General features: G+C 44.7%; 1 protein-coding gene across 2 annotated transcripts in view; it reads left to right on the forward strand.

Annotated features, from left to right (window-relative positions):
- MED27 (mediator complex subunit 27) overlaps positions 1 to 23,970 on the forward strand; it is a 208,021-nt gene that overhangs the window by 154,164 nt on the left and 29,887 nt on the right. For both annotated transcript variants that reach the window (XM_057721729.1, XM_057721730.1), the window contains exon 5: positions 23,797 to 23,904. In XM_057721729.1, coding sequence (XP_057577712.1) covers positions 23,797 to 23,904 — 108 coding nt within the window. The remainder of the gene's footprint in view (positions 1 to 23,796; positions 23,905 to 23,970) is intronic.

The following is a 23,970-nucleotide window of genomic DNA, read 5'->3' on the forward strand; positions in this document are numbered from 1 at the left end:
CACTTTGCTGTACAGCAGAGATTAGCACAACATTGTAAATCAACTGTACTTCACTTTTTTTTAAAAAAATGTCAAAGAAAGAGAGAGGGGGGAAAGGAAGGAAGGAAGGAAGCAAAGAAGGAAGGAAGGAAGAAAAGACATCCAGGATCCACTCACAAGTCTCACCAGCTCCACCCAACACCCCAGTTCAAGCTGCGGTCCCTTCTCACCTGGGCGATTTTAGCCTCCCAGCTGACTCTCTGCTCCTACCCTTGCACCTCTGTAGCCTTTTCGCTCACTGTAACCAGCGTGCAGCTAAAGCACTGCTTTTGAAATGTCATTCTTCTACCTAGAAGACTTCCCATCACAGCTAGCGATATCTTTACCACAATCTCTAAGGCCCTAGACGATCCCCTCCCCCATGCTCTCTCCGACCCCGCTTCCCACCACTGCCCCCTGGCTCCCACCACGCCAGCCACACCAGCCTCCTCACTGCTCCCAGAGCACATCAGGCCTGCTCCTGCCTTGGGGCCTTTGCACCAGCTGTGCCCTCTGCCCCTGGACCACACTATTTAAAATAGCACCCTACCCCACCCCTTGTCTTTCTGTTCCTCACCCTGCTTTATTTTTCTTCACAGCATTTTCACCATATGGCATGTTATTTATTAGCTTACTGTCAGTCTCCACCCTCCAGAATGCGAGCTCTTTGAAGGCAGAGACTTTGTTTTGTTCTCGGCTGCATCCGCAGCACCTAGGACAGTGCCTGGCACATGCTGAGGGCCCTGTATAAGCATTTGTTCAGGGAATGAACGTGCTCTCTGCAGTGGAAAATCCCACCGGCCCTCTGAGGTTGGTAAGGCACAGAGAAGCAAAACAAGTGCCTGAGGCACGTAGCAAGCAAGTAGCAAAGCTGAGGTTTAACCTCTGTCAGTTTGCCTCCAAAGTACACGTTCTTTCGGCTCTACTGTGTGTCCTCCCATTTCTGGGTGTTTCCGAACCACAACCAAATCTCTAAGGGTTTTGCTGTGCCTTTGAAGCCTTACCGCCTTGGTTTTGTTTGTCGCTGCCATCAAATCATTTTTGCGTGTCTTGCTTCCACGGAGCTTGTGCCTGGCCCCTGTCCTGCTTCTCTCCTCCCGGAGCACATCCCCCACGAAACTGTGAGTTCCCCCAGGAAAAAAGTGTTATCAGATTCTTTCTTGGTCCTGGTCATCTCTCCAGGGCCTCGAACTGTGCCTGGCACCGAGGAGGCACTCCCCTGATAGCTGTGGCCTGAATGAAGACAAGGGGCATAAGTAAGTGCTGTGAGAGTTCAAGTTCTTTGTTTTTGCTGTGTGATTCAAAGAAGGCCAACTGAGCACCACCCCGTTAGGTGCCTCCCCAGTGTTCAGAGACTCGCTAGACCCTGGTGCTTGTTGGACATGTCGGTTCCGCCCCAGAGCTTATGGGTGAACGGAGGTAGGGTGTCTGATTCAGATGGAGTTGTGGGGTCCACACCTCGAGAAACCCACTGCTGCCTAGTGAAAATACAGACCACAGGAGAGACTTCCCAACTAGACTGAGATTTCGGTAAGTCGACAGGAGGGCCTTCCAAGCAGGGAGGAATGAAAATGAAAGGTGAGACTTGTCTTTAGATCCTAGAGAAGTATACCCCTGCCACCATGAATATAATAGTTCTAATAATTGCTACCACTTCATATACCCGCCATGTGCTTGGAACTCTGTTTGGCTCTTTAATACATGCCTGTTGATTTGATTTTCACACCAACCCCTCAACATAAGATGTTTTCACCATCTTATAGACAAGAACGCTGAGACTCAGAAGGTTAACTAGCTCATTCAAGGTCATATGAAGTGATGGAGCTGGGATTTGAAGGGAGATCCTGGAAGCACCAAAGCCATGGTCTTTTCTGTCACCATCTGCGCTGTCCATGAAAAGATCTCGTAGACTCCGAGAAGTACAGGAAGCTCCTAGTACACGTAGGTAACTGGGGGAAATGTACTGAAATGAGTCAAGTTTTCTTGAAAGCTTCTTAAAAGAATAATGGTTTTGATAACATTTAATTTTGGTAGGAAATGCTTTCCGAGTATACTCCTGACTTTCCCAGTTCTGTTTCCTTCTTTCACACACGCTTTATCAAATGTGATTGTTTTGTTGATAAATTTAGTGCGCAGTTGGGACTTATATGTCGATTGTACCTACCCTCAAAGGGAGAGCGGATTTATAGTTTCCATTCATTCTCATTAAAATCAGAACATGTGCATCTTAACTTTTACATCTTGTTCCAGGAATTTTAAGCAGTCTGATTGTATGGAAGTGGGTCGTATTAATTGCAAATGGGCTAGACATCTGCTCACTAACACGGAATGATTTTTTTAGCTCTATTTTGTTTTTATATACGATCTACCAGAGTGATTAAGTGAGGGCTGTCGGTGCTGCTATCACAAGACTAGGATTTTCAGAGACTTATAATGTAACCATAAAAATGAATGTAAGAGTGAATCTTTGAAAGTTCTTGAACTGGGAGCAGTTAAACATCTTAGGGTTGATACGTTTTTATCTACAGTCTGTCAGGGAGCGTTTTCCATCATCGGCGTCTCCGTTGGTCTGGTGCGCAGCGAGCCCAGGTCCTGTGGGTTCCAGGCTCTGGGGTTAGCGATGCCATGCTGCTTCTGCCTTTGGGGAGGGAAGCGGGCAGCGGATGAGCTGAGGTGTGGTATCAAACTGGAAGGGTAGGATCCAGGCTGCTGGGGACGGGTTGAATAGGCAGGGTATTTCTTTCCTGGTAGTAACGTAAAGGTGTTTCGCAAAGTGAATTTCTTGGAACACGAATTCTTAAGAAGGGTGATGTGTCCAGTAAGTTTCGGAAGCACTCACTGGTTAAACAAAGCTGGTTAAGCAGGTTCCTTCATTGCCGTCCTTTCCAGAGCCTCTCATGTGCCCTTGTACGCTGTGGATCTGCAAGGGGAGGAGGAGGTCCCCACAGTTTCCCTGACATATTTGGCCACAGACCCCTTCTCATGGAATATAGTTTGAGAAATGTTGTCATGGAGAACGTCCCAAGTATTTATCTTAAAGTCAGGAACTGGGGAATCTGGTTGAGACTGAATTGGTCATGTAGTTGAATGTAGAGTCTCAGGTCCTCAGGGCGGTCACCTCTGCCATCTTGCCCCTCTGGACCTCTCAGAACCTGGCTTTTTTCAGAGTTGTTGATTCCAAGCCAGTGGCAGCACTGGCCCAGTTAGGAAGCAGGAGGGAAGCTGGGGCCCATGTGCATCCGTGCGTGTCTGTACTTGACGAAGAGGAAGATGATACATGACTTAGCAGCAGTGATTAGGGAAGGACAAGTAAAATATGTAAAAGATGAAAAGAGTTCTGGAGTGAGTGACATTTTTCCTAAAGTAGTTTCCTGACCCTGATCCTGCGCCTGCTATCTGGAGGGGCTCAGTCAATATTTGTTGAATGAATAAATTGTTGGTACTCTGAGGTCTTTGCAGAAAAGATGTCTAATGTTTCTGCTACACCACCATATTCTGTTTCAGTTCAGTTCGGTTACCAAATGTATATAATCTTTCTCACCTTCTAGAATCAAAGGTTAAAACACCAGAACTTTTCTTTTCCTGCACTTAACAGATGTCCCTTTCATGCAGAAATATCTGCGGAGTACCATCTTGCCACAGAGCAAATGTTCCTGGGCGTTATTCTAGGGGTGGGAGTGGATTTGAACTGATTGATCCAAACCTTTACTCTTTCTCTTTTGGAACCAGTGACAGAAAGCTGACAAATGTTAGGGGGTGATGCCTGCTACCTCGGAACTGAGCAAAGCTAGACGACTCACAAGAGAGGTGAAGGCTGCCATGTGAACCTATGACCCTGACCTCCTTAACTTCAGGCATCTGAAGCACCAGCATCTTGACAATGGTGTGATACCTGCCTTACTGCTGAAATCCTTGTCCTGATGCTTAGTGGTGCTGTTTTCCCATTTCATCCCCTCCTTGTGCAGAACAGGGCTTGTTACCCAAAGGAAGGATCACTTGCTCACCCTTAATATGGGGAAATCATTTAGAGCACTTAATTTGTGTTGACTATTGGTGCACTATTGCAATTAAGTTAGAGTAATGAAAGGTAAATTCCAGTCTATACATTAAAAAAAAATCTCTTGTAGAGATCCTAATTAGTATGTGTGTTTATTTAGCCTCTCATGGTTTAATTGCATCCCGTCTTGCTATTTACAAACAGGCATCATTAAAGAATAATGAGTGTGTGAAGAGCATTAATGCTAGCAGCAGATGAGGTAACTGGCGGTTGGTGGGGAGGGGGGGGGATGGATGGGAAGCCTGCTGGTTTGTATGATTCTCGAATGAAGGAGAGTGCAGAACGATCCTTTGAGCCATTGCATGGGGGGCCGAGCAGACACTGTGCAAGGCAGCAGCTTGTCCTTTGGCTGCAGAGACTTGGGCCGCTTTTCATTTGCTGCTGCCGTGTAATCTGGGGAGGTGAACACGCCCTCACACGACTGTCTCGCGACCTTAGCCGGCAGCGTTTAGGTTGAAGCTTGCTTTTCCACCCCGCGTTACAAGACATCTGCACCTCGAATCTGTGAGGATTCCCTGGGATGCTGATAAGGCCACCCAAAGTGGGCCTTTCCTCATATAGCTCAGCTCCAGTCCCTTCAGCAGCACACCCCCCCCCCTTTTTTTTAAATGCCCAAATGTAAAATAAATTGAGAAATAGGTTTATGATATTTCACTGGCACCCCAGTATCTGTAAGAATATCCAATTTTACATAATTTGCTGTCGTTCCTCGAAGTCACGAAGCAATTTTGTCTTTTTAGATGGATGCTTGGTTTATATTCTGTTCTAACCTGGTTTAAGGGTAGGAAAGCTGGGATTCCAGATGGAACAGCAGTGACGCTGAGGGAAGAGAGAAAAACCCAGAAGAACCCAGGCCTCATAACATCCCCATCGTTTGTAACAGGTTTCTCTGATTCTTGGTATAGGGTAAGCAATTCTCTAAAATCACTAAGGAGAAATGTGGGGACAGAGGTGGTGAATCTGAGGAGGAAGTGTCCTGTAGCCCTGGTTGCCTTTGCTTGTAGGAGTAAGACTCTGAAATACCAGCCTCAGTTTCCCCTTATGTTACAGTTATCATTGCAGGCAGTTTTGTGAATGTGTTCTATATAAATGCAAATTGCCACTATTCAAACTATATTAAAGCCTTATATTTCTCTAGGGATTCCTGGATGAGTTGAAGTCCAGGGTTTTAATTATTTAAAATCGGATTACAGGAATTCACAGTTTTTGGTACATTTTATGTTTTTCTTCAAAAAAATTTAAAAAACTGCAGTTCAATTTTAAGCTACCCTAAATAGAAACCAAAAAAAAATAATATAATAATAAAATTTCTTGGTATTCTAGGTACTGCCTGTATTTAAGGACACAGCTAGCTAGCTGCATTATCAAACACGGAAGGACCCAGACAGGCTTGTGTGGCTGTCTCTTTTTTTGTTGTTAACTTGCAAGTGTTCCATTTTCAGCTCACAGAACTGTGGGGCATATTTTCCCATTCATATTAATTGGATTTTAAAGTGACCTTGGCCATGTATTGATTTGAATTAAAATTTTCTACATCAAGGTCAAGTTGGCATACATCCTACAGTCGAAATATTAAAAAGCCAAGTGCTGCCTAACAGGGTATCGACAGAAGTGGAGAGGTAACGGGGGCCACATTTGCCACAGAGGGCACCATGGTCCCATTCTGATGCAGGTGGCAAGTGGCAGATCTGTGTGGGGGTCACCTTCTCCTGGACTTGAATTGCTCCGTCAAAGGGTCAGTTCCTGTTTAAGTCCACAGACCCACCTTTTTTCCGGGAAGAACGCCCCTGAGCTCCTCGGAGCCCCGAGGATGCTGCGCCGGTGCATGGGTTTAGGGTGAAGTTGCAGCTCACCTGCATTCACCCAGCCTGCCTGGAAAACGAGGGCCTGATACGATCGTTCGTAAACTTGAACTCTCTAGCCCAGACCTCAGCCGTGAGTCCTAATCTCCAAACTGCCCATTTAACATCTTTCCACTGAGACATTTCAGAAATATCTTAAAGTTCATAAAAGGAAAGTGATTTTCCCGTCCCCCTGTCTTATCCCTCTGCTTCTCCATATTATCTCAGTAAATAGCAAAACCATCTACCTGGTTGGTGCTCAAGCCAGAAACCTGCAAGCTTCCTTAGTTTCCCCGTTTCTCTCACCACATACCCTGTCAGTCAGCAAATCCTGTCTTCAATTCTATCTTCGTTCTATCTGAAATCTACTGACGTCTCCCCTCCTCTGCCACCACGGCGCCAGTCGAAGCTGTCATTGTCCTCTCTCGTGGTCTCCCAGGTTCTTCTCTTCATCTCTCCACCGAGCAGCCAAGGACATGTTTTTTTAAAGAACACATTAAACCTGACATTTCTCTGCTGAAAACCCTGCAGCAGCTTCCACTTCACCCCGGATGCAGCTCAACTCCTTGTCAGGGCCTCTGCCCTTGCCCGGCCCCTGCCACTCTCCTGCCTGCCCCAGCGGCCTCCTCCTTCCTCGGGTCTTTCCCCACCAAGGCCTCTACCAGGCTCCTCCCGTGGCCGGGCCCCCTGCCCTAGCACCCTGCACGGCCTAGCTTAGCTGTGTGTGGTGCTTTCTACCGCATGTGAACCTACTCCCTCACCCAGCCATATTGCCTCCCTAGCCCCACACTCATGGTATATTTTTGTTTTTTTATTACCTGGTCTGCTCATCCCTCCCCTGCCCCAAGAATGCACCCTCATGAGACCTTTCATTCACTACTCCATCTCTAATCCTTAGACCAACACTTGGCACAATCAGAGTGTCCAAGAAATATTTGAGTGAATTGAATGAACGAATAAATAATTGAATCATTTCATCTAAATGTCATTTTTTCACACTTAGGTGTTGCCTAAGTAATCTCTTTGAGCTCTTCCCTTTTTATTTCCTTTAAAACTTTTTGCAAACTCTACATGTTTATGTATACGCTTAGTTGTTGCCTGTCTCCTCCACTAGACTGTTAGCTCTCCAAAAGTCTCTTTTGCTTGTCTCTGCATACCTCGTGCCCAGCCTGCACATGACACATGTTAACAAGTAGTTGCTGGGTGGAAGGCAGGGGAAAACTGGAAAGCGAGCCATTTGTAGTCCAAGGCAGCTGCAGGTCCCAGAGCATCCGTCTGTCTGTCTGTCTCCCCTCCTCCTTTCCCCAGCCCTTCATTCCTCCACCATCTCTTCCTACACGGCCTCCCTCTCACAGGAGTGCTATTTTTGGTTCCCAGTCTTCTCCGTGTTCTCCAGTCCCGATTCTGGAAGGAGGCAGTTTACGTGGCCTAGCAAGTATGGGGAGAGCCCTTCTGTACCAGACCCAGGTAGGGTTGCCCTTGGACCCAGTTCTCACCCCTGGGTCAGCTGGTTCTGCACAGGACAGAAAGTAGCTTCTTCCCTGGCATCAGGCACGTCCAGCAAGATGGAAACATTGAGGACTTCCCTGGTGGCACAGTGGTTAAGAATCGGCCTGCCAATGCAGGGGACACAGGTTCAATCCCTGGTCCAGGAAGATCCCACCTGCCAGGAAGATCCCACATGCTGCGGAGCAACTAAGCCCATGTGCCGCAATTGCTGAGCCCGTGTGCTGCAACTGCTGAAGCCTGCATGCCTAGAGCCTGTGCTCTGCAATAAGAAAAGCCACCACAGTGAAAAGCCCAAGCACCACAACGAAGAGTAGCCCCCTCTCACTTCAACTAGAGAAAGCCCATGTGCAGCAATGAAGACCCATCACAGCGAATAAATAAAGAAATGAATAAATAAAATTATTATTTTTTTAATTTTATTTATTTATTATTTTTTGGGGGGTACACCAAGTTCAATCATCTGTTTTTATACACATATCCCCGTATTCCCTCCCTTCCTTGACTCCCCCCACCTCGAGTCCCCCCACCCTCCCTGCCCCAGTCCTCTAAGGCATCTTCCATCCTGGAGTTGGACTCCGTTTGTTATACTACAACTTCCCACTGACTATCTGTTTTTCAGTTGGTAGTATATATATGTCTGTGCTACTCTCTCGCTGCATCTCAGCTTCCCCTTCACCCCCCGCCCCCTCCCAGACCTCGAGTTCTCCAGTCCATTCTCTGTATCTGCGTCCTTGTTCTTGTCACTGAGTTCATCAGTACCATTTTTAGATTCCGTATATGTGAGTTAACATACAATATCTGTCTTTCTCTTTCTGACTTACTTCACTCTGTATGACAGACTGTAGGTCTATCCACCTCATTACATATAGCTCCATCTCATCCCTTTTTATAGCTGAGTAATATTCCATTGTGTATATATGCCACATCTTCTGTATCCATTCATTTGTTGATGGGCATTTCGGTTGCTTCCATATCCTGGCTATTGTAAATAGTGCTGCAATAAACATTATGGTACAAGTTTCTTTTGGGGTTATGGTTTTCTTTGGGTATATGCCCAGGAGTGGGATTACTGGATCATATGGTAGTTCTATTTGTAGTTTTTTAAGGAACCTCCAAATTGTTTTCCATAGCGGCTGTACCAACTTACATTCCCACCAACAGTGCAGGAGAGTTCCCTTTTCTCCACACCCTCTCCAACATTTGTTGTTTCCGGATTTTGTGATGATGGCCATTCTGACTGGTGTGAGGTGATACCTCATTGTGGCTTTGACTTGCATTTCTCTGATGATTAGTGATGTTGAGCATCTTTTCATGTGTTTGTTGGCCATCTGTATGTCTTCTTTGGAGAAATGTCTGTTTAGGTCTTCCGCCCATTTGTGGATTGGGTTATTTGTTTTTTTTTGGTATTGAGCTGCATGAGCTGCTTGTATATTTTGGAGGTTAATCCTTTGTCCGTTGTTTCATAGGCAACTATTTTTTCCCATTCTGAGGGTTGCCTTCTAGTCTTGTTTATGGTTTCTTTCGCTGTGCAAAAGCTTTTAAGTTTCATGAGATCCCATTTGCTTATTCTTGATTTTATTTCCATGATTCTAGGAGGTGGGTCAAAAAGGATGTTGCTTTGATGTATGTCATAGAGTGTTCTGCCTCTGTTTTCCTCTAGGAGTTTGATAGTGTCTGGCCTTACATGTAGGTCTTGAATCCATTTGGAGTTTCTTTTTGTGTATGGTGTTAGGAAATGTTCTAATTTCATTCTTTTACATGTTGCTGTCCAATTTTCCCAGCACCACTTATTGAAGAGGCTGTCTTTTTTCCATTATATATTCGTGCCTCCTTTGTCAAAGATAAGGTGCCCATATGTGTTTGGGCTTACTTCTGAGTTCTCTATTCTATTCCATTGATCTTCCTTTCTCTTTTTGTGCCAGTACCATACTGTCTTGATCACTATGGCCTTGTAGTATAGTTTGAAGTCAGGAAGCCTGATTCCACCAACTCCATTTTTCCTTCTCAAGATTGCTTTGGCTATTCGGGGTCTTTTGCGTTTCCGTACAAATTGTAAGATTTCTTGCTCTAGCTCTGTGAAAAATGCCATTGGTAATTTGATCAGGATTGCATTGAATCTGTAAATTGCTTTGGGTAGTACAGTCATTTTCACTATGTTGATTCTTCCAATCCAGGAACATTGTATGTCCCTCCATCTGTTTGTGTCGTCTTTGATTTCTTTCATCAATGTCTTAAAGTTTTCTGCATACAGATCTTTTGCCTCCTTAGGCAGGTTTATTCCTAGGTATTTTATTCTTTTTGTTGCAATGGTGAATGGGAGAGTTTCCTTAATTTCTCTTTGTGCTCTTCCGTTGTTAGTGTATAGGAATGCAAGAGATTTCTGTGCATTAATTTTGTATCCTGCTACTTTACTAAACTCATCAATTAGTGCTAGCAGTTTTCTGGTAGAGTCTTGAGGGTTTTCTATATATAATATCATGTCATCTGCAAAGAGTGACAATTTTACTTCTTCTTTTCCAATTTGTATCCCTTTTATTTCTTTTTCTTCTCTGATTGCTGTGGCTAAAACTTCCAAAACTATGTTGAATAATAATGGTGAGAGTGGACGCCCTTGTCTTGTTCCTATTCTTAGAGGGAATTCTTCCAGTTTTTCCCCATTGAGAACGATGTTGGCTTTTGGTTTTTCATATATGGCTTTTATTATGTTGAGGTAATTTCCTTCTATGCCCATTTTCTGGAGAGCTTTTATCATAAATGGATGTTGCACTTTGTCAAAAACTTTTTCTGCATCTGTTGAGATGATCATATGGTTTTTATCCTTCAATTTGTTGATATGATGTATCACGTTGATTGATTTGCGTATATTGAAGAATCCTTGCATCCCAGGGATAAACCCCACTTGATCGTGGTGTATGATTTTTTTTAATGTGCTGTTGGAGTCTGTTAGCTAGTATTTTGTTGAGGATTTTTGCATCTATAGTCATCAGTGATATTGGTCTGTAGTTTTCTTTTTTTGTGACATCTTTGCCTGGTTTTGGTATCAGGGTGATGGTAGCCTTGTAGAATGAGTTTGGGAGTGTTCCGCCTTCTGCAATATTTTGGAAGAGTTTGAGAAGGATAGGTGTTAGCTCTTCTCGAAATGTTTGATAGAATTCGCCCATGAACCCATCTGGTCCTGGGCTTTTGTGTGTTGGGAGATTTTTAATCACTGCCTCAATTTCCATAGCTGTGATTGGTCTGTTCATGGTTTCTATTTCTTCCTGGTTCAGTCTTGGAAGATTGTATTTTTCTAAGAATGTATCCATTTCTTCCAGGTTATCCAATTGATTGGCATATAGTTTCTTGTAGTAGTCTCTCATGATGTTTTGTATTTCTGAGGTGTCCGTTGTTACTTCTCCTTTTTCATTTCTAATTCTGTTGATTTGCATCTTCTCCCTTTTTTTCTTGATGAGTCTGGCTAATGGTTTATCAATTTTGTTAATCTTCTCAAAGAACCAGCTTTTAGTTTTATTTATTTTTGCTATGGTTTCCTTCCTTTCTTTTTCATTTATTTCTGCTCTGATCTTTATGATTTCTTTCCTTCTGCTCACTTTGGGGTTTCTTTGTTCTTCTTTCTCTAGTTGTTTTAGGTGTAAGGTTAGGTTGTTTATTCGATAATTTTCTTGTTTCTTAAGGTAGGACTGTATTGCTATAAAATTCCCTCTTAGAACTGCTTTTGCTGCGTCCCATAGGTTTTGGGTTGTTGTGTTTTCGTTGTCATTTGTTTCTAGATATTTTTTGATTTCCTCTTTGATTTCTTTAGTGATTTCTTGGTTGTTTAAGAGTGAATTGTTTAGCCTCCATGTGTTTGTATTTTTTGCAGTTTTTTTCCTGTAATTAATATCTAGTCTCATGGCATTGTGGTCTGAGAAGATGCTTGATATGATTTCAGTTTTCTTGAATTTGCTGAGGTTTGATTTGTGACCCAAGATGTGATCTATCCTGGAAAATGTTCCATGTGCACTTGAGAAGAAAGTGTAGTCTGTCGTTTTTGGATGGAATGTCCTATAAATATCAATTAAGTCGAGATGGTCTAATGTGTCATTTAAAGCTTGTGTGTCTTTATTTATTTTCTGTTTGGATGATCTGTCTGTTGATGTAAGTGGGGTGTTCAAGTCTCCCACTGTTATTGTGTTCCTGTCGATGTCCCCTTTTATAGCTGTTAGCATTTGCCTTATGTATTGAGGTGCTCCTATATTGGGGGCATAGATATTTACCATTGTGATATGTTCTTCTTGAATGGATCACTTGATCATTATGTAGTGTCCTTCCTTGTCTCTTGTAATAGTCTTTCAAGTCTAATTTGTCTGATATGAGTATTGCTACTCCAGCTTTCTTTTGACTTCCATTTGCATGGAATATCTTTTTCCATCCCTTTACTTTCAATCTCTATGTATCCCTTGGTCTGAAGTGGGTTTCTTGTAGGCAGCATATAGAAGAGTCTTGTTTTTGTATCCATTCAGCCAGTCTGTGTCTTTTGGTTGGAGCATTTAATCCATTTACATTTAAAGTGATTATTGACATGTGTGTTCCAATTACCATTTTCTGAATTGTTTTGAGTTTGTCTTTGTAGGTGTTTTCCTTTTCTTGTGTGTCCTACTTAGAGAAGTTCCTTTAGCACTTGTTGTAAGGCTGGTTTGGTGGTGCTGAATTCTCTTAACTTTTGCTTGTCTGGAAAGCTTTTGATTTCTCCGTCAAATCTGAATGAGATTCTTGCTGGGTAGAGTATTCTTGGCTGTAGGTTTCTCTCTTTCAGGACTTTCAGTATATCCTGCCATTCCCTTCTGGCCTGCAGCGTTTCTGTAGAAAGGTCAGCTGTTATCCTTATGGGTTTTCCCTTATATGTTGTTTGTTGCTTTTCTCTTGCTGCTTTTAATATTTTTTCTTTGTGTTTAATTGTCGTTAGTTTGATTAATATGTGTCTTGGTGTATTTCTCCTTGGGTTTATTCTGAATGGGACTCTCTGTGCTTCTTGGACTTGGTGAATTATTTCCTTTCCCATGTTGGGGAAGTTTTCCACTATAACCTCTTCAAATATTTTCTCAGACTCTTTTCTTGTTTTCTTCTTCTTCTGGGATGCCTATAATTCGAATGTTGGTATGCTTAATGTTATCACTGAGGTCTCTGAGACTGTCTTCTATTCTTTTTTTTCTTTTTTCTTTTTCCTGCTCTGTGGCGTTTATTTCCCCCATTCTATCTTCCAGCTCACTTATTCATTCTTCTGCCTCAATCATTCTGCTGGTTATAGCATCTAGAGTATTTTTAATTTCAGTTATTTTGTTATCCATTGCTGTTTGTTTTTCTGAGTTCTTATGAACTGTTTCTTGTACTTTCTCTATTTTGTTATCGAGATTTTGTATCATTTTTACTATCATTACTCTAAATTCTTTTTCAGGCATTTTTCCTATTTCCTCCTCATTGATTTGGTCTTGTGGGTTTTTTTCCTGCTCCTTTGCCTGCATGGTGTTTCTTTGTTTCCTCATGGGAATGTGGGTGCTGTGGGTTTCTTGCTGCCTTGTTCAGGCCACAGGACAAGTAAAGGGTGTGTGTGTTGACAGGGATTCTGTTTCACATCCCTTAGGAGAAACTTGATGTTTTCAGCATGTTGGAGAAAACAGCAGTCAGCTTCTCCTTTTGTCAGCTAATCCATATCCCACTTCATTCTCACAACATCTTTTTGGAATGTAGGTGCCCTATTTTTATACAGGCATCATGTCGTCCTTTTTCAGAGGGGTTTATGTTATATATTTGAATGTATGTTTTACAAATGAAAATGAACTGAATTCTATTTTGACAATTTGGGGGATTTTTCATAACACTGCAAGGGAAACCCTAAGGTAGCCAGAAACCAAGATCAGGAAGCACAGTTCTTCTCTGTCTTTTTGCTTCTTTACATTGTGTGTGAATTTTGTTGTCATTGAGAAAACTTGAAGCCAGATGAGAGAGGAAGGCTGTGAGGAAGTTGTTATTTATGGTATGAAATGGAAACTTATTTCTTAGCCTTTCCTTGTCATGAAAACTGCTAAGGAGACTTGGAGATGCGTGGTCTCTGATGAAACTCCCCTCCCGCCAGGGCAGTTTTGCCTTTTGAAGAGAGGAAGTGGGTTCAGGAAGAGCAGAAGTGCCGTGATTGTTAACACTGATAGCATAGCTCCAGGAGTAAGTGGTTCAAGTTTACTCATCAAGGAGATAAGCTGCCTAAAGAAAAATAAGCCTCATATTATGAGGCAGGGTGCTTCGTAATTGTTGGGGGGGGGGGTTAATATTTATTTATTTTATTTATTGGCTGCATTGGGTCTTCGTTGCTGTGCATGGGCTTTCTCTAGCTGTGGTGGTGCAAGGGCTTCTCATTGCAGTGGCTTCCCTGGTTGCGGAGCACAGGCTCTAGGAGCGCGGTCTTCAGTAGTTGCCACTCACAGGCTCAGTAGTTGTGGCTTGAGACCTCTAGAGCGCAGGCTCAGTAGTTGTGACGTACAGGCATTAGTTGCTCCGTGGCACGTGGGATCTTCCCGGACCAGGGATCGAACCCACGTCCCCAGCATTGGCAGGCGGATTCTTAACCGCTGCGCCACCTGGGAAGTCCCTTCATAATTGTTAAAAAGGATGACTGCAGGGATACTAATCATTGCTACCATGTAGTGAGTGACAGCAGTCACTCCCCAGGACACTTCATAGCACTAGCCTCCCAGTCCTTATAAAAGGTTTCGTTTTAGAGACGAGGAAGCCAGAGCTCACGCAGGTTGGTTTTCGCAGAGCCACCGCTACTTTGTATGTGGCAGAGGCAGAATTTGAACTTGGGTCTCTCAGGCTCCAAAGCCCTGGCTCTCACCCCCTCCCCATGCTGCCTGTCCCCCATGACAAGGGCAAGGAGGGAGTTACTCGGCGTGACCACGGATGGCATACTTGCCGAGTTTGAATCACAGTGCTGGGGTCTCCTCCTCCTCACAGCAGCCTTATCCTGGGTCTACAGGCAAGAAAACTGGGGCTTAATGGGCCGGGTAACTTGCCTCAAGTCACACAGCCAGGAAGGGGCAGAGCTGAAATCTAAACTCTGGGAGTTATGTTTAAGGACTCTGAGGGGAAAACAGGGGAAAGCAACTCCCACGAAGGTATCAGATTTGAGATGAAAAGTTGTTACAGCCTCAAGAGGTGAATTGTATCTTCTTTTGACAAAGACCTAGGAAGAAGAGGCAGATAAGCTGACTTTAGGTTCTGTCTACCAATAAGGGAGTTGCCTTGCCGGCAAGTTGATTTTCTAACTTGTTGGTAGACAGAACCTAAAGTCAGCTTATCCAGTTTGATTTTTCTTTCTTATATCACACTACGTTGCATTGCATTTTATCATCAGAGGCACAATTGAGCCATCCCGTTGAGCAAAAAATAAGTGACCTTCGGCGTAGAAGAATATCAGATTTATCTTTCACGATCCCTCAGTCTGATCTCTTGGTTTCCGAGTCCCGTAGCCCGTTCTCGTTACAATAGGGTTACTGTCCAGCTCCTTCAGTACCAGTGGCCTCCTCTTCCAGCCGTGACAGCAAGTTTATCTTCTCTACCTCAGCTTGACCAGAGTTTCAGCCTTTCAGGGTTAGTCTGGCTCCGTTTTCCCTTGGCTGTTTCCAGTTTCACAGTTTTCCTAGAAAGAAGCAGCAGCCAGTTTCCCTCTGTACCGCTAGTGCCCAGCCCCTCTTACTGCTGCAGCTTTGCGAGGCCTGCTGGTAAGAGAACAGTTCCGCCCAGCATGGTTCCCTCAGGGCTACACATACTTAGCAGCTGTGCAGAATTCAGAGTGCTAACTTTAAAAAAAACAAAAAACAAAAAACCCCACTAAAATTAGACAAAGCAAGTGTTTCAGTGGCGTCTTATAGATGGGGTCAGGACTGTGAGTATAAAGCCGTTTGGGAGGGAAGCCAGGAGCTTTGTGAAGCACGGTGTTGAGCCACTGACCAGAGTCCCAGCATACATGGCTGGCGGTTAGAGGATTAGATGGTCCAAGGCTCTGTGGTCGCCATGTCTTGTGATTTAGAGACACTGCTGTGGGGTCATGGACCAGGCATGAGAAGGGGCAACAGCACAAGGCAGGCTTCTGGCCCTGTGCAGAACAGCAGTGACTTTGCCCTCAAACCTTTCTAAACCTCAGCTCCCTGCTATTAAGAGTGAGACTAAGACACCTGCCTGGGCTGTGTGGCCGGGCTCTTAAATGGAGAGAAAGCTGCAGCCCCGTGGGCGCACCCCGGTCCTTGTCATAGAGCCGAGAGTGTGTCCACAGTATTTGGGGGAAGACCCCCAGTGTCAGGGAAAAGCTTGGGGGAATGTTTTCTCCAGGTCGCCTCTAAGAACAGCTCTTGGAGGAATGTTCCGAGGGACATCATCCAGAGAGCATTCATCTCTACAGCCAGTTCCACCTTTCAGAACACGGGGTGAATTGGGCAGGCGCGCAACCAAGCATTTTCCAGCAGCTCAGTGACGCAGCACGCTTCTCCCCCAAACTCCTTGAGGACACGGTGAGCCCCACATGGTAAAGCACCGTGTACCCTCCAGTTCGTTCAAGCGTTTGCCAGTTTTATCACCCCCTTCATGGCAGGAGCCGTATTTGATGCTTCTTAACCTCTCTAGGCTTTTCCCTTTGAAAATGGGAGAGTTGGAGAATTGCCAGCTCCAAAGTTACACATTCCTCTGAATCGGTATCCTCGCCCAGCGCTTCACGTAATACATACGCTTGTATAGTCAGTAAGTAAATGCTCACAGGCATCGGTCACTTTATCCTCGTCTTTCTTTGGAATTAGTACAAAGAGGAAGGTTGTTGGTACTGGACTGAAGAAAAACTGTTTCTGACCTTCCTATAAGTGCCCGTCTGCCCCTCTCTCCCTCCCTCCCCACCCCTTTCTAACTATACTTTGAAAAACATCATTTCAAGTACAGCAGACCCCTTAAGAACACCTACATGGTAAACTTTTACCTTGTTTCTACCTGGAAAATAACATTTGTGGATACATATATATATATTGTTGGCTGCTGCCTTTTTTTTTTTTTTAATATATCCCCTCCCCAAAAGCAGAGCTCAGCCATGCAGCCTTTGTGTGGGTGGCAGATACTGTGCTACCCGTTTCACCTCCCACACACGAGCTTTATGCCGGGGCAAGGGGTGCTGTGTCCAGGCCAGGGCTCCTCATGCCAACAAACTATCGGTCGGCTCACCTCCCCTGCATCCTAGACACAGCTGCTGCTCAGGCTCGGGGTGCCTTCCCCTGCATAGGTCAGGGGGAGCGAGGTTGCAGGCAATCAGCTTCTCTCCCTTTCTTTTTTCCTTTTTAATTTTTATTTATTTGTTTATTTTATTTTTGGCTGTGTCAGGCCTTAGTTGCGGCATGCGGGATCTTTCATTGTGGCACGTGGGTTTTCTCTTCTCTAGTTGTAGCACGCAGGCTCCAGGGCACATGGGCTCTCCAGTTAAGGCATGAGAGCTCAGTAGTTGTGGCGTTGCTCAGTTGTGGCTCAGTTGCCCCGAGGCATGTGGAATCTTAGTGCCCCGAGCAGGGATCAAACCCACGTCCACTAAGTTGCAAGGCGGATTCTTTACCGCTGGACCACCAGGGAAGTCCCAGCTCTGTCCCTTTCTAAGCTCACCTGGTCTGCCAGTGTGGGTAACAACTCAACTACCAGATTTGTTACGTTTGCGTTGGATAGCAGTTGGTGGCAGAGCGAAACAAAACATTTTTGCTGTTCTCCTCTACTTACCTCCCACTTTGCGACTTGCTTTGCCATAGTGAACTAGAAATTCTCCCAGTGCCACACAGCTTGCTAGGCGACTGCGTTAGAACAGAGAGAGAAGACCACAAGTTCAGCCCTGGCTGCCCGCACAAGGAGATGGGCTGGGACAGCATCTCTAAGGGCACTTCCTGAAAGGGTGACGGCTGGCTGGGCAGCCTGGCCCAGCAGCTTCCTTTCCAAGCGCACCTTGGTTCCTGTTGGGGAAGCACAGCGCTCCCCTCAACTCTTCACAACTTGCCATCTGAACACTCACAGGGACAGAAGCAGGAGGAGGAGTGAGTGAGCTGCTCAGTGTAGAAGAAGAGTTACCTTGGCAACAGCAAGCCCGCTTCATTACCAGATGGCATTAGCTTTATTTGTGGGATCCCATAGCAGTTGCCAAGCACCGACCTGTAGCCCCGTCTCTGGACGTTTTGCTCTGACCATGGCCAGCTTTGGCTGGTTTGTAGAGCAGTGTTGCCCTGTATATGGTGCACCGCCATATCCGTCTACCAGAACTCCAAGGTCATTGCAACCTGCTACATCCAGATACACTAGGAACTGGCACAGTCCAGATACACAACAATCTGAATCATTATAGAGTGACACGCGGGCCAGAAAGAACATTAGTGGACACACACGAATCTCCGTCTTGAGGGCAGGGCTTGAAGGGCTCATAGGACCCTCTCCACCGCACCACCTCCGAGCATAACGAAGGCTGGTGGCTGGCGAATTGCATGGCGTGCCATGCCAGCGGTCATGTGTCTTCCATGGATCGTCGAATTTACTTCCTCAGCAGGCGCCTCGGCATTCCGCAGCTGAGTGAACAGGCACAAGAGTTGGCTTTGACTTGCCCTTGGTCACCCTGCCTGTAAGTGGCAGGTGTGGCGCAGAATCCCACTGCACTTGACCTTCACACTAAGTGGCCTCCTTTGGGAGTCAGCAAGATTGGCCCATGTGGCAACTTCGTACCTGCCGCCCCACCACCTGCACCTCAGGCTTGCAGACTCTCAGCAGTCATTCAACAAGAGCACATTTTTGTTCATACCTCAGGACCCGCACAACTGTCACCCACTCTCTGCCTGTGTCCCTTTAGCCCCAGGTGTGACAGCAGAAGGGCAAATTAGCATAAGTGGCAATTTCACTGGACTGGAGGCAGCAGCCATTCTGGTTCCAGCTTTGATGTTAACTGGCTTCAAATCCTTTCACCTCTGTGAAGTCCAGGCAAGGGTTTGGGCTGAGTAGCAATAGCTGCCCCTGGGAAGCGGGCCCTCTGCCGCACCCCTTATCAGTGCATTGTCTCCTCCACTCCTGCCGGTCATTCTGAGACGGAGCTGTCATTATCTCCATTAGCTGGGGGCAGCTGATGTTCAGAGGAGGTAAGTACCTGGGCCAAGCTTGCCAGTAGCAGAGCCGAGACCCAATTCCAAATGCGCCTGATTCCAAAGCCTCAAAATGGTAAGCTTCAAAAGTGTGTATGTAGTTTCATTATGACCATGTTAAAAATTCAAAAAGTCATAAATCTATGCATATCCAGCCTAGTTGAGGACCAGGGTCCTTTCTGGCTCTATCAAAAATAAGAACTGACAAACTTCATAGAGCTTGATGGGTTTGAGAGATAATAAAAGTAACCAGAGCCAGACTTCATAGCACTGAGTGTCCATAAACTAGTACAGCCCAGGATAGACACAAGCTGGAGGGGATGCTCTTGGTGAGCCTCCCACACTCCTGCACCCTCCCTGATAGGGTGATGCCCCAGCACGCGAGGCAGGGCATGAAGAACCAGCCTGTCCCGGGACTCCAGCGCAAACCGGGCAGGAGGGGTACGGGAGGTGTGATTTGGGGGGGAGCAGTATGACTGCAGATTATCTTATTTTCTTATTAGAAAAGAAGACAGACCACTGAACCCTCAATATATAAATAAATACAGGATAAGGGGAAAAAGAGGGAAAGGAAAAACTGCTCTGATCCAGATTCATAAAAGTGAAAACAGAAATTTTAACCATCAAAACATGACTTGCCCATTTTGTCCTGGTCGTGCTCTTGAAATACCATTTCCCACTGAAAAGAATCAGAGCTGCGTGAGGAAATAGCTGATTCATGACCTCAGGTGGGAATTGTACAGGACAGGCCTAGAGTATCATATACCAGACAGCAAGGAAGCCATCACAGAGACTAGGGTTATGACAAAAGGATTCAGCCTCAGAAAGATGCCCACCAGCCACAGACAGGACAGTTCGAGCACCCGTAAGGAGAATAATTGCACCGGATAAAAACATATCAAATACGGTTCACTCTTGAGTTTACAGTAATGTTGAGGGAAAAAAACTAAGCCATCTACATTGGAAGTAAACTAGTGAACCGATGCATTGTTTGAAAACTGGCATATGCATGACCGAATCACTTTGCCGTACACTGGAAAGTAACACAACATTGTTAATCAGCTATACTCCAATATAAAATAAAAAGTTAAAAAAAATGGTGAATAAATGGAAAGAATTGAGCATTTATCCTGTCTTACCGATATAATAAATCCTACCACTGGGTAACCAATTAGTAGATGGGGCGAAGTTTTTCTTTATGAAAGTGTTCCAGCTACTAAATGAAGGCTGCTGCTGGCGTTGGAGTACGGCCGCTGTAACCCCGGGTGAATTTAGTGGGTCGTCAGCTGCCAGCATCACACGCTGAGACGCCCGACCTCACATGCCTCCTGCTGGTAGACTGTGACACCCCCGTGAAGCAGTCTTGCCAGAAAGAAAAATTAAGCCTGAATCTCACCTATTACTACTTTACAGGAAGTACAGAGGAAGGAGGAACATATAAAATACACCACCGGGATGCCATCAGAAAAATCCAGACTGGAAAACTCTATAGGAAAAACGACCCAGTTTCTTCAACAGATAAAATGTGGGGAGGAGATAGAGAGGGGGATACCTTTAGTTTAAGAGAGACTTACAAAACACGTCAGCCAATCACATTGTGTGGACCATATTCAGATCCTGATACAAGCAGACTTTTTAAAAATGTGGCATTTATGAGCCTGCTAGAAATTTGAACACTGACTGAACTGCAGGTTTGATGATACTAGAGATTTCTTATTGTTTTAGATGTGGAGTGGCAGCATGGTTATGTTCTTTTGTTTTCAGAGCCCTTATCTTTTAGAGATACAGACTGAAATATTTACAGGTAAAATGATACCATGGCTGTTATTTGTTTCAAAATAATACAAGAAGGGAAAAGTAGGTGAGGGTGTAGGTAGGTAAACCCAGATCTGGCGAGAGTTGTAGTTATTGACGTTGGGATGGGACTGTGGAGATTCTTTATACCATTTCATTTACTTTTGTGTATGTTTTTTTAAGTCTTCATAATAGAAGGTTTAACGAGAGTAATCAAGGCAGTGCTTCTGGGAGGGGTGGATTTTATTTTGTCTCCTTGCTGACAGGAGTGGAGAGCTGACGACAGTGTTCTTACCCTGTGGTCGGCAGCTGGTGTAGTGTGTCAGAAGTCTTAAAGTGTTTGTACTGCTTGCCCCAGTAATAACAACTCTACCAATCTGTCCTCAGGAAATAATCCCAAATGCCGCAAAAGCTTGGTGAACAAAAGTACACATTGCAGCCTAATATTAATATTAGGGGAAGTTTGAAAGAAACTCATGTCCAGCAATATGAGAATGGTTACAAGAATGGTAGTATATCCACTCTGTAGAATGCCAGGCCATGTGCAATGCCATTTTTGAAGACTACACAGCAATATGGAACAAAGCTTACCTCATAATTTTAAGTAAAATTTTGACTTGAAATTATATATTTAGTTTCAATTATAAACGTGGGAAAAAATTCAGAAACCATAGTTTTTTGTTTTTTGTTTTTTTAATTGGCTGTGTTGGGTCTTTTTTGCTGTGCGCGGGCTTTCTTTTTAGTTGTGGTGAGTGGGGACTACTCTTCGTTGTGGTGTGCAGGCTCATTGCAGTGGCTTCTCTTGTTGCAGAGCATGGGCTCTAGGTGCGTGGGCTTCAGTCGTTGCAGCACATGGGCTCAATAGCTATGGCTCACGGGCTCTAAAGCGCAGGCTCAATAGTTGTGGCGCATGGGCTTAGTTGCTCCGCGGCATGTCAGATCTTCCTGGAGCAGGGGTGAAACCGGTGTCCCTTGCATTGGCAGGTGGTTTCTCAAGCACTGCGCCACTTAGGAAGCCCAGAAACCATAGATTTTTGATAGTAAAAACATTAAAAGGAAGCACCTCAAAGTGTTAAAATGGTGACTATCTTTGGATGGAAAGACTATAAACAATTATTTTATTCCTTTTTTCCTCTAATTTTAGGTTGTTCCATAATAAGCATTTATTAACTATTTTGCTATTACTTAACTTTAAAATACCAAAATTCACTTTTAAAAACAAAACAATTAAATATAACATTTCTAGTGTCTTTAGTGTGGTTTTTTTTCTGAATTTCATCTTAAGCTTGAGAAGTTACTCAGGGAATTTATCAGTTAAAGTTAGCTAGATTTTGTTTCTTTTAGGGAAACAATTGCTTAGTTATCTATGCTTATTAGCAGGGAGAGTTAAAATATGTTGAAAATGGTGGCCCCGTTGGAGGGGGTTTGTTGGACCTTCAGTGCAGCCCAGCAAGCGGCTGCTCATTTCAGTGTTTGCGGCTGTGAAACTGCAACTGGGCTCCTCTCCCTCCCCTGCTTCCTTCCAACACTGCATGTAAACTAGAGACAGAGTTTCTGCTCCTACCTTACTGGTTTATTGGCATCCTTAAATAGTGATTTCCAGTTCTACAAGAAATGACCCATTAAATGTTACATGGTGTGGCAATATTTAAAAGTACTATCCAAAAATAAGATGCTTTTAATACTCTCAATTGTAAATAAATATATCTTACTCTGTACCGTTTGGGGCATATAGAAATAGAGACCAACTTAGCAGCAGACATTATTGAAGGAATTAGGTATTAGTAATGTTCACTGACACCCAGGACTGATCAAAGAGAGAGGACCATTGCTGTTGGGGACAGTAGATTAAAAACTGCAAGGAAGACTTCCCTGGTGGCACAGTGGTTAAGAATCCACCTGCCAGTGCGTGGGACACGGGTTCGATCCCTGCTCCAGGAAGATCCCACGTGTGTGGAGCAACTAAGCCCGTGCACCACAGCTGTTGAGCCCGTGTGCTGCAACTACTGAAGACCACATGCCTAGAGCCCATGTTCTGCAGCAAGAGAAGCCATGGCAATGAGGAGCCCACACACCACAATGAAGAGTAGCCCCCACTCGCCACGATTAGAGAAAGCCCGTGTGCAGCAATGAAGATCCAATGCAGCCAATCAATAAATAAATTTACTTTTTAAAAAATTATAACTGCAAGGAGTGGGGACATAAGGACGGGATGATTGAAGGTGGCATCCCCAGAAACGGCCGCTGCTGGATTCACAGGGTCAGGATTGCTGTTTGGGGTGGAGACTCCTGTCTGAGCCCAGCAGGGCTCCTTGCAGCCCATTCTGTGATGTCAGAGCCTCACGGGACAACCCGGACAGTGCGCCTTGGGTTGGGTCCTGTGCCGAGTCTGCTTATACGATATCATCTAGGAAATGAAAGAAGAGGTTTGACAAAGTATAGAAGGGTGACATGAGCCCCTAAAAGAAAGGAAGGTGCTGATTCTCTTGAGGGCTGAAAGCACAGCAGGTCACTTTTTCCCTGGCATGTATGAAACTGCACTTTTTTAAGGTATGTTTTGTTTTGTTTTTTTATCTGTAACATGTGCTTAGGTTCTAAGAGAGTAAAAGCACTTAAGTGTATTTACAGGGTCATGTTCCTTTTTAGAAATAAAATTCAGCTACTATTCATTTACCTTCAGAACTGCACCACTTTTTATCAGCTGTTAAAAATAGATAGTTCAAGGACTTCCCTGGTGGTCCAGTGACTAAGACTCCACGCTCCCAGTGCAGGGGGCCTGGCTTCAATCCCTAGTCAGGGAACTGGATCCCACATGCTGCAACTAAAGATCCCACATGCCACAACTAAAAAAGATCCCGCATGCCTCAACTAAAAAAGATCCCGCGTGCCGCAAGTAAGACCTGGCGCAGCCAAATAAATAAATATTTTTTAAAAATAGATAATTCAACGAGGGCATATCTGGTGCCTGCCTTTCATTTCTCTGTTGTACTGTCTGCATAGTCAGTGGGTGTACATATAGGGTCATGACATAGTATGAATGCGCTCACAAACTCCTGCAAGGCCAGAATCGTAGGATAGCCTTTGAAGAAGGTACTCTTGAGACAGAAAAAAATAAGAGGGAAATTTACTTTATCCATCAGATAGTAAACATCAGGAAATTATCCTGATGGTTTATAAGCCAGAATTATAAATAAATTCAGGGTGGTTGGATGAATTGGCACCTGCGCCGTCTTAAGTGCCTTAGGAGGCTGGCATGAGGGGCGAGCACCACGCCTGTCCTCCGAGGGTCCGTGAGTGCCTGTCTCATAAACGGAAAGAGAGGCGATCCTTTCTTCTCATCGTCTCGCCCAGTTCGTGTGACGTGCACGGTCAAGGGGAAGCACTCATGTTTGTGCGTGTGTGTTGACAGGTGACCTTGGGGAAGGTGTTGAAGGTGATCGTCGTCATGCGGAGCCTGTTCATTGATCGGACGATAGTGAAGGGGTATCACGAAAATGTCCACACGGAGGACGGCAAGGTAAGCATTCCGCAGCCCTTTGTTTTGCTTTTTCCTTTATTTTCTGTATCCCAGGACAAATGTAGC

This window comes from Hippopotamus amphibius, chromosome 2 (assembly GCF_030028045.1).
Source record: "Hippopotamus amphibius kiboko isolate mHipAmp2 chromosome 2, mHipAmp2.hap2, whole genome shotgun sequence".
NCBI lineage: Eukaryota > Metazoa > Chordata > Mammalia > Artiodactyla > Hippopotamidae > Hippopotamus > Hippopotamus amphibius.